Source organism: Rhopalosiphum maidis, chromosome 2 (assembly GCF_003676215.2).
Source record: "Rhopalosiphum maidis isolate BTI-1 chromosome 2, ASM367621v3, whole genome shotgun sequence".
NCBI classification, from domain to species: Eukaryota; Metazoa; Arthropoda; class Insecta; order Hemiptera; family Aphididae; genus Rhopalosiphum; species Rhopalosiphum maidis.
Window position 1 is genome coordinate 78,588,987 of NC_040878.1, and position 15,980 is coordinate 78,604,966.

The 15,980-nt window shown below is 28.5% G+C and overlaps 1 protein-coding gene across 1 annotated transcript; it reads left to right on the plus strand.

Annotated features, from left to right (window-relative positions):
- The first annotated feature begins 2,151 nt into the window (after nt 1–2,151).
- Nucleotides 2,152–14,295, plus strand: LOC113555068 (14-3-3 protein epsilon). Its single transcript, XM_026959384.1, has 6 exons — nt 2,152–2,643; nt 10,588–10,787; nt 11,267–11,373; nt 11,493–11,630; nt 11,701–11,906; nt 11,977–14,295. The coding sequence occupies exons 1-6, from the start codon at nt 2,580–2,582 to the stop codon at nt 12,033–12,035; spliced, it is 774 nt and encodes a 257-aa protein (XP_026815185.1). The 5' UTR covers nt 2,152–2,579; the 3' UTR covers nt 12,036–14,295.
- The last annotated feature ends 1,685 nt before the right edge of the window (nt 14,296–15,980 follow it).

Consider the following 15,980-nt stretch of genomic DNA (forward strand, 5'->3'; position numbering starts at 1 on the left):
TATGAATGGTCATAAAATTGTATGTAGGTACTGTATTTTGTATACTTAAATTTTAAAAATATTTTATTATTTTTATTTACCTTAATATTTTACAGAAAATACATAGAAAAATGTTTGAACGTTCTATAATAAAGTAATTTATATATGATATCCGTGATTTGCGGTTTGATTCTGGTCTCTACGGAGGAAAACATTTTTACGCATTTTTCCTATAATATTGCTTCCTATAATATAATACCTAGTTCAATATTCTAGCTTAAACGTATTTATAAGTACGACCTAATTTAATAAAGATCTAGATGATATGATGAGTAATTTTCATAATTCTTAAGTGGTTAAGTTTAAAATCAATAACAAAACATAATTATTATGGTACATCAAAAACATAAGTATTTTTAACATAAATACATGATATCTGTTTATGATATAAAATGCCTTTATGTGTACCTATGTATGAATAATATCTATTTTATTCCAGAAATTCATAAATGATTAGCCTAAGTAATAAGTTAATATTTTAACCGATTGTATCTTTAATTTTGTTTATTACCGACCTGACCGTTGTACCAATATTCTTTATTATAAACTCGTGTTTTATTTGTAGCCACGTTTGACTAAGTTTTTTTATACATATTATAATAAGTATGTAACGAAGTATATGAAACGTATCTACTGCAAGTCTGCAACACCCATTGTATATAATCATTATTTTATTTATTTATCTCCACACATATCTTACTGCAGATTGCGGGAAGCAAGATCATATACAAATAAATATATTCGTAATAGTGCGTAATTAGTGGCGTACGCAGGATTTTTTTATGGGGGGTGTCTCAAATCATAATTATATACACAAATTGACCTTTTTTTTAGACATCGTTTCATAACTTGAACAGATACTTATTATTAAGGGGGGATGTCATATCTCTCTGACACCCCCCCCCCCCTGCGTACGTCACTGTGTGTGATTATATATTATTGTTGTAATTTTTTTTTTGGATACGTATAAAAGAGTTCACCAAACAATTTACCACCTATCGGTAAATTTATATTAACACGACATTGGGGTAGGGTTCAATATTTTTGATAATAAACATTTTATTTTTAATGTCATTTAATTAGAATTATTTATGATAACTTAAAATTGAGTAAATTTGTCGGCGATGACTAAAGGCCCTGACACATGATTTACCTCTTACCTACCCGTGAATATGTTGTTGAATGTTTTTACTTTTATTATTGTAAATTAGGTGTATTTTTTCAAACATTTTTCCTTACTACATATTTTAATTTTTAGTATTCGTTTATTTAAGTTGTCAGTTTTCACAGTCCACGAATTTATAGTTATCGATCAAAAACTAAACGGATATTTCGCAGGGTGGAAAATGGAAAATTTTCACTGGAAATGCATGTTACTGCAATATTGTCTGTAGGCTGTAGCAGTCCCACGAGTACACGACACGTATGACGTATACACAAATACAATTTATAGTACCTATAATAATATAACATTTTATCTATATTAGTACTAGATTACATCCCGATAAAAAGAAAAACTTTTCCTTATAATTTTATTGTAAACATTATTTTATTTGTTCAAGACTTTTAAGTATTAATAACTAATAAAGTCCGGGTAACATACATAAATATACATATTGTACACACAAATAAGTATAGGTACGACCTTTGAGTTTGCGATCACGTGCATATAAGGTCTTGTCGGACGGCTAATTTAACTTATGAGTATTGAGTACATTATAAAATTATCGCTAATTTAAAAAAAAAACGACCAGTTTAATATTATTATTATAAATGGCCCGCGTTAATATTATGTATAGCATATAACAGGTATTTGTATAATTGTATTATTACGACACATTCGAACAAGCATCTTAACCTAAAGCATCGGGAGCGCGTCCGTCGGCGGTTTGGCCGCGTGCAGCGTGCATAGAACTACGACCACGCTCGTCGTCTGTCGGGCGGTCAAATAGGAAAGGAGAAAAAATGAAAAAAAATCGTTAAAATGCATTTGTAGTCGTGCGTAGTCGTCGTACGTCCGCTAGAGAGACGCGCGCGCGCCAGATCCATTTATCGAGTTATTTTTCCATGAGCGTCACGTTGGCGGCCTGACGGGTGCGGCCATATTTCCAGAGAGACCATTCGCAAGTCGGCGACGGGAAACGACGTAACGTCCGCTCACAAACCGCATCCACCGCCGCCGTCGCCGCAACCTAACTGCGCGATCCACGAATACGCTGTCGCCGTATCTTCGGGATTTTTCATAAATTTTATTATTAAATCTTCCAATTTGTAATATTTTACTGGTTACGCGTTTTAAATAATTATTCGTTCGTTCATCGTGCTCAACGTAGCGGCCAGAGTGATATCGCACACGCGTTATTGTCGTTCACCGTCGTCGTCCCGCCAACGGTCTCTCGCGCGTCGGCCGCTGTCGAAACTCGAGTCGTATCAGACTTCCGGTACGTGCTCATACGAGTGCTGTTGTCCGACGATAAATCGTCTCCGTTCGCCCGTCACCGCGCCAGCAGTTGCAGAAAAACTACTACACAACCTTCGCCATGTCCGAAAGAGAAGAAAACGTATACAAGGCGAAACTCGCCGAACAGGCGGAGAGATACGATGGTGAGTTCACACGGACGCGTTTATATGTGTGACGTCATTACATATTAATATTTTATTCAATTTCGGTGTCATCAAGATAATCAATTTATCCTCGACATTTGTGAGTTTTTCCGTCGAAATTTCGCCGTTTTTGGCCTCCCCCCACCGTCAAAGACCGCCCCGCGTTACTCGTTTGTTACGACCGCCCGACGCCGCCGCCGCCGCCGCCTTCTACGCCTTGCGCCCAAATAATCAATACGTATAATAATCGGGCGGACTATATAATATAAAATATTTATTATTACTATTATTATATTTTTATTTTCTAGGTTAGTCGCATTGCGCACCTATAACGGTACGTGCGTGTGTGGGCACTGTACTAAAATATTTTATTATTATTAAAATAATGCGCGGTGGCGGTTTGTACCGTTAATCGTACGAGATTTCTATCGCGTGCAAAAATCATGGATCTATTAGTCGTCGTTGTCGGTCGAATGTGATTGTGATATGATATCGCGTCGCGGTGACGCCGTCTCGGCCATCCGTTAATCTTCTTCCCACACGGTGGAATTTCACCCGTTGTACATCGCTCGTCCGTCCCGACCGCCGCGTCCTGACGCCTTCGTTACCCGTCTCCCCTCAACCCCGCCATCCACTTCACCCATCATTGAGATTCGTACTTTTATGACCGGCGGCATTGATGATGGTGGTTTTCAGTATTTTTCACCCGCGTTTACTATTTTTTCCCATTTTCTACGATCTCCCCGAATTGTGGACATTGGTTTTTGGGCCAACAGCATGCATGTATGTGCTTGTCCTAAATAATATTGTTACTATGTGTCTTCGTCCCTATTTCCTTGCTGGCTGTTATATACAATTATTTAAACATTTAGTTAATTTATGTGTGCACATTTATGTAACCATCATGGTGTTCTTTAATTACATTAGGTACCTAGATGATGTCCATCTAATAAAACTATCTTGAAGGTAGTTTGTAATGTATAAATCAATATTGTTCCAAAATATCCTAAACTGAATAAGTTTTAACATTGTCTCATTTTCCTTGCATTTACCCATTCAATATTTAAAAAAATAATGTTTGTTTATTTGATATAAAAACAACTTTAAGTACTATTTTTATTGTGATTACTTTGTAGGTACCTATCTATTAGAAATATAGGAAGTGTTATTTATAAAGTATTAAATGTACTTGTATAAATCTATTATTGATAATAAAATACCTGCAATATTATGGAATGCCACGTTAAAATATAAATTAACTTTTTAATTTGGCAAGTTCTTTATTAAGTATTTCTTAATTTTATGTAATAAAATTATTTAATTACACTTAATATATTTGCTCAATTTAAAAATTTAAATGGGTTACTATTTATTAGTCATCACTTGGAAGTAAATGATACCTAATTTTGTTGAATTTTTTTTGTAGGTTTAAATATTGCTATTGTAATATTTGGCCAAGATATCTAGTTAGTTTTAGAAAGTTTTTAGTAAATTAATGTTTTATTTACAATTTTAATGATCCATAATACCTAACTAATTAAAAACAAATTTATTTCTTGCTTCTCATATTTATTGTTATGATAGACTTTTTACCATTTAAAATTGGCAAACTTAAGTATTTAACATAGAATTGTGAAATACAATTTTGCTCTAGTAATTAGCACGATTGAACCCTTTTTACTTGTAAAAACACTACAATTGAACTCAAGCCTACAATTTGGGTGTAAATAAAAAATAAATCATTAATTGCCTTTTAAAAGTTTTCCTATATAGTATTAAAAATACAGTTAGACTTGGTTAACTCAAAGTTGAGGTTAAAAGTTTGAGTTAACCAAGTCCGACTGTATACTTTGGCAATACTATGGCATTTTAAACATTTCTTATATTTTTTTTTCACATACATATTAGGAAAGTACATTTATGAAATAAATTTATGGCAATAAGGGCAACCTATATTATAGGCTTGAATGTAATCGTGTTGTGTTTTTCGCATGTAAATAGGTATATATTTATTGTATGTATTTAAAAAATATTATATTGATCAATTTAAATAACTAATTTTAACTGTTTAAAATATTTATATTAACAATGTTATATTTTAGCATATTTCAAATGTATATAAAAAGAAAGTTACCGAGTATATATATATATATATACATGTGTGTGTGTGTGTGTGTGTGTGTGTGTGTAGTTGCATACATATTATATTAAACAGATTGTTGTACGAGTAATATCAATATAATTTTAAAAGTACCTACCTAATAAAATATTTGAAATTACCCATTATTATTAAATGTTTATTTTCCAGTTTTTGTTCTTAAAAGAGTGTATACCTTAATAAATATTAAAATACATATAAACATAGGTATCTTTGTATTTACTGTTTTAGTTATTAGTATTACTTTATATTATTAAATTAGGTAAGTAATACCTTCAATTCTTGCTTCAATTTTAATTTTTATTAGTATTAATGTTGTCAATATTAATATTTCCTTGCCTTATACTTAAACCTCTAAATCATATTTGTGAGTTGGTATAATAATACATTGTCAATAATAGTTACTTTCATTATAAAACTTCTTAAGAGGACGTCATAGCCGCATGTGTTATTTCCATCTTACAGACGTAAAACATACTAAATTTACGTTCAGTAGAATCAATTTTATGCTGTTAGCTTTAATATTAGAGTCAATTTACCTATTATCAAATTTCAAGGTAATAATATTATCTAAGAAATTTCCTATAATTTTATTGAAATTATCTTTTTAAAGTAAGTTATAGGTATGTAAAATATTATAATTTTAAAATGCTTGTAACTCACTTTAAAATGATAATATTAATAAAAGCATATATTTCCTAAATAATATTCTTAACTTTAAATTTGATTACAGGTAAATTTACTATTGCTAAAATTAGTAAAATTACAGAATGTGTTCTGTAGAACTCAAATGTGCAATGATGTTTGTTAGTAAGACAAATACAACACATGCGAGTATCAGGTCCTCTTAAAGGTATTGTGGAGAATTCTCTTAATCAATAAAAGCCTATGAGATGCCATAGATAATATTATTACCTTTAAGTTTGATAATAGACAAATTGACTCTAATATTAAAGCTAACAGCATAAAATTAAATCTGCTGAACACAAAATTTGGTATGTCTTACGTTTGTAAGACAGACAACACATGCAAGTATGACTTCCTCTGAATAATTCTTCAAGTAAACTTTTTTAATAAGTATTGGTTCATAGATAAGTACCTATCTGAACAAAACAAATTATATTTTAAATGCATCACATAAACAACATTTTACTGTGTTTTAAATAATAGGTAGGTACCTATCAATTACACTGTTACATTATACTGCCTAATGCCTATTATATTTTAAGTTAAGTTTTTCTTTTTGTCTTTCAACAATTGTTTTCTAAGTATATAGTACATCTACCTAATTATCAGTTTTATGTTTTAAAAAAAACAAACAAGACACAAAAATCAGTGTGCTATTTTTTTGTATTGCATACGCATAGTGTTTCAATATAATTTATCTTACTATATTTAGTTAATTCCTTGCTTACTGTTTTTATAATTTTTACGCAATTTAAAATCAGTTATAAGTTACTATTACAAAAACGAATAGTGGAATTATAACTACATCTTTATTAAAATTAAAGTATTAAAAATATTTATGTTTCTTTAAAGTTGTATGTGAAATAAAACTAAACAAGTGTTTTATAATGCATACTCCCCATACTCATAGTATTTAATTTTGTTATTTACAGAATTATTTATTTTAACATCGTTTTCTTTCTTTATAAATAAATTAAATTTATTATTTTAAAATAGGTACATACTTAGGTAAATATTGTTTTGTATTAGGATTTATATTATTAATTTTTTTACTTCTAATATAATAGATAAAAAAAAGTAGAACATTCCATTAATAATGATCTTAAAATATAAGTACTAATATACAAGGTCTAGTTAGGTATATTCTGGAGCATTTTTTACTACTTATATTTGTGGACTTATACAGATAAAATTTGCAACCGTGGATAAATGTTTGTTTAATTAATTTAAATATTTTGTCTATCATCAAAACATGAAAAATGATAAGATAATATGTACACAGAAACTGTTAAGCTTCTCTTTAAGATAGATCCCTACCTTTAATAACTTTTATTTAAAATTTTTTATTTTATAATACTTATGTTTATATGTTATATATTATGGATATTTATTAATTTTATTTTTATCTGTTTCTAATGTTCCTTAGATATAGCGACTGGAGGAATATTACATATTATAATTTAAATTACTTATTTGATTTCTTTGAGTCTAAAGTTATTATTTGGACAAATAATTTAATAATTTTTTTAAATAAGTATCTTAAAAATTAACAAATGAAAAATTAATACTTTATAATATAAAATAGGTTGGTATATTCAAATAAATATATCTCTTAATTAATTAGAAGTCTTCTATTTTATTTTCTATTATTATTTTTAAATTTAATATTAAAAAACTTATAAATAATGATATTTTAATCAATACTAATGCTCTTAATCTCTTTTCATTTCAAGTGAACATAGTCATTTTGTTTTATAATTGCATGAATTATTAATGATCAGTCTAATTAGGATATTTTTAATTAAATAAAAATAATAATAATACAGGATTTATAAATAATGATTTATTTTTAGGTCGAAAAACATTTTCTAAGCTTTCTAATTTATTTTACCTTAAAATGATGTATACATTGGTAATTTATTCTCTTAAATTATAAATATCTTCTATAAATTATAATTTATTATAATGTGTTATTTTTACATATGTATTTACTACCTTGACATAAAATCAATATTTATGGTTGCTCTATTGAAATCTGATTTTATATGATTCACTATTTAAAATATTGTTTATATAATTTTTAAAGTAGAACTTCAAAAAAAAAAAATACATTCACCGAAGTGATGAGAATCTTAAAATGTCTAATGGTGATCAAAATACGTTTTTAATTTTAATACCTACTAATCAATATATAAGACTTATTATATGATAATAATATACTATATATTTTTATATTATATAATAATATAATATATATTTTATAACAACAAATTATTGATCTTAATTTTTTTGATATTTTTAACGCATCATCGCATTTTTTACCATTGTAATGGACTCTCTCTACCTCCAGATAATGGATAAGTATTAACTCCCGTGTTTACTGTGTATTGACCGAATACATTTTAAGTTACTAGCTAGTGATTAAAATCTATTTAATTTATTAATTATAATTTTACATAAACATAATAGTACGCCAAATATGAGTTGACTATTTTTGAATCAGGGTGATGTTCGATTTTCGCGAATCGTTAATGCCGATCGGTCAGCATATTTATGTGGGTATATGTACTTTATTTAAATATTAAATACAAAATACATACCATCGTCTTTTGAAGAGTAATTTTTTTGTCACTAAGTCAATGTATTTAATTTAGCTACTGCGGGCGTGGTAGATGGTAATTATAGGGTAGGGTGTGGCAGGGCTCATACCAGTCTACAGCGTATAACGTTGCCATGACAACGGCGGTCTCCCCTTCATGTCAACTTTACTAACGTTCCAATGTTACATACCCAGACGTCGTCGTGCACACCTCATGTACGTCCTGATGGTCTATTGATCTGCAAGTTAAACTTTTAGCCCAGACATTGTCGCTGATAAAAAAAATTGTAACCACTTACGAAATCATGTGTGTTATACATTATAATATAATAAAATATAACAAATCGATTGTTGCGTCGTCATTTAACTATAATATTTACGGTGGGCGTGTTTGACTGAATTTTAAGGGTTGAAACTCGATAAACCGTGTCTATGGTTCTTTTAAACTGTTATAAAACAATTATTATCTGACTGTTTATATTGTGAATTTCTTTATCTCATTTACACGATGTGTGTCAATCCTGACACCATAAAATAAACTTCATTGGGATTTCAGAATTTTTAACTCTCTAAACCCCTAAATTAGGTAAAAAAAAATATTAAAAAACCTATTTACCAATTCCTTACCTACGTGTTTTTACGTATGTCTTGTATGTCTTAATAATACTCTGTAGATAACTATTACTATGCGATTTGTGTGTCTCATATATATATATATATATATCGAAGTGTTAAAACATTATACTAAACCTTGCAATATATAATACGTGTCGGTAAATGTGAACAATAGGTTACCATAAATAACGAATTCTATTGTTTTTAGATTTATTTAAAAATGTTCGTATTTTTTTTATATTTCTTCTCTCATATCTATTCTTTAATGGTTTTTACCACAATTATCATATTTTGCCTGTCTTTGTCTTGGACTGCCTCTTTCCAGTCCTAAACTCGAAAAGATTTTTAGATCTATTACCACATCAATTTATATTTTCCTTTTTAGCTCTTCTTCTTGGTCTTTTTCCTTGTGGTTTCTATCCCAGGGCTACTCTTAACTGTTTCGTTCTCTCCTCTTCTCATTATGTAGCCTAACCATGGTATCTTTTGACCCTTAGTAAACCTTGTTAGTGGTGCTAGATTCAACTCTAGTTTCCAGCTTTTTGTTTTATATCCTCCACCAGACCCCCATCATTTCATCGATAATAAATCCATATATTTTCTATATACTCAGTTTTCAAAATCATCAAATTTGTCTGTTTTATCATCGTCTAAGCTTAGTAATAAAATTTGAGAATCTGTTTAATAATAGCCACATATACTTTCGTATTTCTAGATATCAGTTTGTATGTTAAAAAATGTTGTCAGTGTGTAGCACGATTTTTTTTGGCTTAATTATTTATTCTAATACTTTTTCCTTTGACCAGTCATTCTTTTTGCTTAAAGTATTTCCTAAATATTTGAAATAGCCAACTTTTTCTTAGTTTAAGTTCTTTGTCTTCTTGGGATTTCATTTTCATCTTATCGTTTTTTCAGTATTGATTTTAAAACCTATTTTTTTTTTGTTTTTTCTTCTAACTAATACTTTGGCTGCGTTAGTTGTGTCTGCAAGCAATTCGCATATTATCGTGTAAATTTTCCACTAAATCATGGAACCGTATCTTTTGATTAATAAATAAATCACTTTTATTGTCCTGTAGTATCCTTAAAATGTTCTCCAGAGCAATATTGAAAAGTACTGTAGACTTCTAGTATTGAGACCTGTACCCTGTTTCTGCCCGGTTTCCACTGTAAAAGTTCCTGATGTTACCTATAGGGAAAATGAGTTAAGATCATTAATTTATTCTCAATTCGTGCGAATTAAACCTTCAGTTGGTTTCAAATTTTATCTTTTCATTTTTAAGTATTATATTTTTCTTTTGATTAAACTACCATATACGATACATTATCGTGGATCATTATTATTATTATATTATACCTACATTTAGAATATTATTTATTAATATACCTTTAAGAGAATATCGTACTCATGTATGTTCTTCTGACTTACTAACGCACAACATAATAAATATTACACTAAGAACCCCATTCGATTTCATTTCAAGTACAGCGAACTGTCCTATTTTCATAGTTTAAAGTAAGGATAGGACCTTTTTTAATATTGAGCATATTAAATTTAACAAAAATTTACAGTTTTAAAATTAAAATATCCAAAAAGCATCATTGGCTAATCTCTAGGTAGTAGATAATAATATATTCTTGCTAATTTTGCTAATTCTAAATTTGATGAATACTAAGTTTTCCTAAATGAAAAGATATAGAAAAGTAGTTAAATACTCATTAATAGGTTTTAAAAGTAACCGTTATGTCAAGGAGGTTATATTCCCTTCAAATTTAAATATAAATACAACAAACATAATATACCTATTAACAATTTTCATTTGTAATTTATACATTTCATTTATAAATATTGTAACTAATTAAATGTTATTTTCTTAATTTTTAGAAATGGTAGAATCCATGAAAAAAGTAGCATCATTAGATGTCGAATTATCTGTAGAAGAACGAAACCTGTTATCTGTAGCATATAAGAATGTAATTGGAGCTCGACGTGCAAGTTGGCGCATTATTTCAAGTATTGAACAGAAAGAAGAGAATAAAGGTGCTGAAGAAAAGCTAGAGATGATCCGTCAATATAGATCGCAAGTATGTACTACTTAAGAGAACGCCATACCCGCATGTGTTGTCTCTGTCTTACTAACGAACATCATAACAAATTTTCGTTTTGCAGAATACATTTTGTGATGTTAGCTTTAATATTAGAGTAAATTTAAAGGTAAGAATATTATTTAGACAATGACATATGCTTTTAATGATATTATTATTTTAAAGTGAGTTACAGCTATGTACAATATAACAACTTTAAAATATTCATAACTCACTTTAAAATGATAATATCATTAAAATCATGTCATTGTCTAGATAATATTCTTACCTTTAAATTTGATATGATAGGTAAATTTACTCTAATATTAAAGCTAACATCACAAAATGTATTCTGCTAAACGAAAATTTGTTATGATGTATGTTAGTAAGACAGAGATAACACATGCGAGTATGGCGTCCTCTTAAACTACAAAATTTTATATTTATCAATTAATTAAATAATATAAATTGATTTATAGGTTGAGAAAGAATTACGGGATATTTGTTCAGACATTCTAAATGTACTTGATAAACATTTAATAGCATGTGCTGCATCAGGCGAATCTAAAGTTTTCTATTATAAGATGTAAGTTATTTTATTAATTTATCAGTTAACTACTATTCATTTATGTTAAAACTGTGTAGTTATAGTCGTTATAGAAGTGTGCTGCTATAGTTATTAATATTTTATAAATCGTTTTGTAGGAAAGGTGACTACCATAGATACCTGGCTGAATTCGCAACTGGAGATGATAGGAAAGAAGCCGCTGAACATTCTCTGGTCGCCTATAAAGCCGCTAGCGATATCGCTAATCAAGACTTACCTCCTACTCACCCAATAAGGTATTATCATATGTTTATATTATTAATAATTATACACTAATAAATATAAATATTTTTATATTCCTAATAGGTTGGGTTTGGCATTGAATTTTTCTGTATTCTACTATGAGATTCTCAATACCCCTGATAGAGCTTGTCATTTAGCTAAAAAAGCTTTTGACGAAGCAATTGCTGAATTGGACACGTTATCCGAAGAGAGCTATAAAGATTCCACACTTATAATGCAGTTGTTAAGGGACAACCTAACCTTGTGGACTTCAGATATGCAAGGAGATGGTATGAATAAATACAAAATTAAATACATATTTTATTCTATTTTATTCAATTGAAAATTAATTTATCTTAGGTACAGAAGCTGAACCTAAAGAGCAGCTTCAAGATGTTGAAGATCAAGATGTCTCATAAATGCCTTCTGTGACTGCTCTATAATAAAATAACTATAATTGTCATCGAAAAAAACAGTGTCTGTGTACAAATAATATCAAATATGAAAACATAAAAAATATGCATTCAATAGTTACAGCCCTATAAGTAAAGTAAAGCGACTCACTCCAAGACTGTCAAATTTTTTTTTTCGTACACTTTGATTTTACTTTTATCTCATTGGCAGGGGAACATACGACAGCAATTTTTGATTTAATCTTATACAATTCCCAAAAAATAATAATTCAATAAAAAAAAAATAACATATTTTATGTCTTTCTGTTCAGTATTATGTGTTAAAAGTTTTATTTTTGTATTTAAATTATAAGGCTTTTTATTATTTTTTTAATTATTTTTTTGTTTTTTTTTTTCTAGAAAAAACGATTAAGCAAATCGTAGCTTACCTCAATTCTTTGTGTTGATTACCTAAATGGGTAACATTTTCTTTCTATTTTATACTAAAGAATATATATTTATACTAAATCATCACTAAAAATCTCATTTAGAATTCAGAAATAGTTGGTACATTGGGTGTGCCACCTCCAGTCAGTTCCTGTAATTTAACCAGCGTTTTTTGTTATTCGTTTATTAAATTTATTTACTTTAATATTAGTAGTCAATACAAAACTTAGCATGACCAATTATTATTTATTACTTTTTGGTTATTATTGCACTTTTCATTTTCAATGATAACAAAATAAAATTTAAGGAAAAAACATTTACATATAATATTTATGAAAATTGTACAAAGAAAAATGGAATCAAAGTGTACCGTAGTGTTCTTGTTTAGTATACATTTTTATTTTATACACTTATTTCACTTTTATTTTTGATTTTTGCCAAATTTTCACCTTAACATACTAAATTAAAATACCATACACATTTATATTATATATACGTGTAATATATATATAAATATGTATGCTTTTATGTCAATTAGTTTTTACTTTTATAACAAGTATTTGACTTAGAGCATGAAGTATTTCGGGATCATTATATAGTGCTAATTTCATCATAAATTTCTAGTCTAACCCCTGCCTCTTATGATATCATTATTTAATCAACTAATTCATAACAGAATAATAGTCTCTTCAAACATAATTTCAGCAATAATTAATTGTAATACTATTAATTTATAGTTAATGAATTTTTTAACATCTATAACGCAAAGAAAACAAGTGCAACATTTTGAATGTTTTCGTCATTCCGTTTTCTTAGATTAAAAAAAAAAATAAAAAAAATAATAAAATGTAGGTTATGTGTTTATTATAGAATTATTATAGGGTTTATTATATTATAATATATGATAATTAACTTTATGAAATTTTTGTTAAACGAAGAAAAAAAAAATCGTAATGCTTTCTCATCGAGTTTTTTCCAAAAAGTTTGATTTTTTTTGGTTCATATATTATAGATATTGTAACTAATAAAAAAAAAAAAAAACCAATGTCAATACTGTGCGAATAATAACATTTAAACAATAATAACAATATATTATATCCATTTGTTACGCTCTACTCTGTTTATTTATCGCACGAGTCTTTATTGATAGCATTTCGAGTTTTTTTTTTTTTTTGTGATATTTTTTTTTCTTGCGCTGTAATCATTTAACTACATGTACTGACAATACTTGTGTGTATTTTTTTTATCGTGTGTGTCGATCACAACGAATACGGACCAAAATGTTTACAGTTTAAAACTTGAAAAAAAAAATGAAAAATTTACGTAGTTCTTAGCCACCTATCGATTATTTAGTCTTATTTATTGTGTAGATTTTTTTTCTACTTCTCAGTATACGTGATTATTGAAAAATAATAATAAATATTTGAAGAAACTTATTTGACAGTGTTATAGGAGCGCGTTTCCTTTGCTGCCCCGCCAGCTAACCAAAATTTAAATAATCTTTTAATTATATGTATTCAACACTTGAATAACAATACAACTATAGTTAAACTAGTATGCGTGTGTGTGTGTGTGTGTATGCGTGTGTGTGATCTCGCTCGTATGTATGTCGGACAGGGAATCTCTGTACTCTATATACTCCAACGTCCCACCACCCCTTCTGCATACGACGACGATGACCCGCCTAACGTAACTTTTAGTAGACATGTCAGTAACTTTTTTTACGTACAATTTTAAGATGTATATTATTATTTATTTGTCTCTTTAAACGATAATAATATTAATATAATTAATAACATTAAAACTATTATAATATATGCGCCATTGCATTAAATTTTTACATCTTTCAAATTTTTGTTATTTTTATTGTTTTATTTTTCACGGGAATCAGTTGCCGTGGGTAAATAGTTGCCAATCATTCATAGACGAAAAACATATACACAAAATTTAATTATAGTTTGTCTATGAGTGTTTGTCACCGTTTGAGTAAAGAGATACATTTATTATTCTTTTGTATAAAAAGAAAAATGGTTATGCGTAGATAAATACGTAATATTACAAGACGTCCTGTACTGCTGGGTATTTGTAAGTACCTATAGTATGAAAAATATTTTGTTATACACAATTTGGACACGAGGCCGTATAGACGCATAGTTCTACCTAATATTTATATTATAAAGATACGATATGCGTATGTGTTCTCAGATCATTGAGACGATGACGCATATACTGGAGAGTGACTGATTGTGAACAATAATACTTATGTACCGTATACAGTTATACCTATAATAAATAAATAAGCATCAGACAGTGTTAAAAATTGTTATCGGTGTGCGGTGAGGAGAATGTAAGATTGACCATATTATGCAGAGCCGGAGCTAGAAGTATTGGCGCCATTATCCCCCCCCCCTAGTTTGAGTGGTTATAAAAGTAAGTTTTTTAGTAAGTTTAAATAAAATTATCAGGTATGTATTTTTGTATTATAACTTAAACTTAATTACTTGTTCATACAATATTGTAATAGGGTTATTAACTTATAAAATTTCCGCATTATGTAAAACAAAAATAATAGTAATTTTAAATTTGATACTTACAACCATAATTAATATTAAAATTAGTTCATTATACAAATATGAGACAGTTGCAGATTTATCTTCAATTATTAGACATTAAATAATGAATATTTAAAATTGTGTAGATTGTTAATATATTGGCGTAATCCTATTAAATTTTAGCAGGTGCAAACAGGCACGGCTCCAGCCCCCTCCCCCTAAGAACATATACATATTATATTTTTTGTTATAGTTTTGTGAATAGTATGGCTTAGTCCCCCCAACCAAATATTGGAGCCCCCTAGGTGCAAAGCATAATCATAACATAAAATAATAATAACAATTCAATCAAAAACATTATCAAACAATAAAATGGAATTATATTTTTATAGAATTTTGATTTTTCAGTTCAGTTTATTTCAGCAGGTACAAACATATCTTTGCATCTGCTATATATTGCCAGGGGTGCAAGTGCACCTATTTACACCATTGTGTTAATACGTATTAAAAGAAATTGAATAAAAATAATTTATAGTTTGGTACCCTGAGCACTCGCCCTGGTCACCCATAGCTTTTACCGTCCTTGATCGTAAGTAAATTCAGAATGAGCTTTATTTATTCCTTAAAAAGCACCGAACTTTTTTTAAATCTTAGAAATGTGGTTTTATTTCAATTCATGCGCAAAGAGTATTGCTAGTTCATGTTCCAGTGTTCGTGCATTATAAACTATGCAAGATATAACTTATTTTTGATATTTTTATTTGCATTAATTTGGAGAGATGACTTAATAATTAAATAGCAAAGTTTGCTGTAGGGTGGAGGTATAGACCAAATTACGTTTTGACAGTGTAATTGCAACTACAAAGCACGATTTAAGATATACGTATACCTAGAAGTAATTCTAAACACGCCTATGAAATACATAAGACTTGTATAACTAAAAAAAAATAGTCTTAACTATAAAATACCTTAC

Bases quoted from the DNA above. Each gene is read 5' to 3' on its own strand.
- LOC113555068 (XM_026959384.1), top strand. From the start codon at position 2,580: ATGTCCGAAAGAGAAGAAAACGTATACAAGGCGAAACTCGCCGAACAG. The intron at 11,374-11,492 runs GTAAGTTATTTT...ATCGTTTTGTAG, and splicing joins AAAGTTTTCTATTATAAGAT to GAAAGGTGACTACCATAGAT. The intron at 11,631-11,700 runs GTATTATCATAT...TATTCCTAATAG, and splicing joins CCTCCTACTCACCCAATAAG to GTTGGGTTTGGCATTGAATT.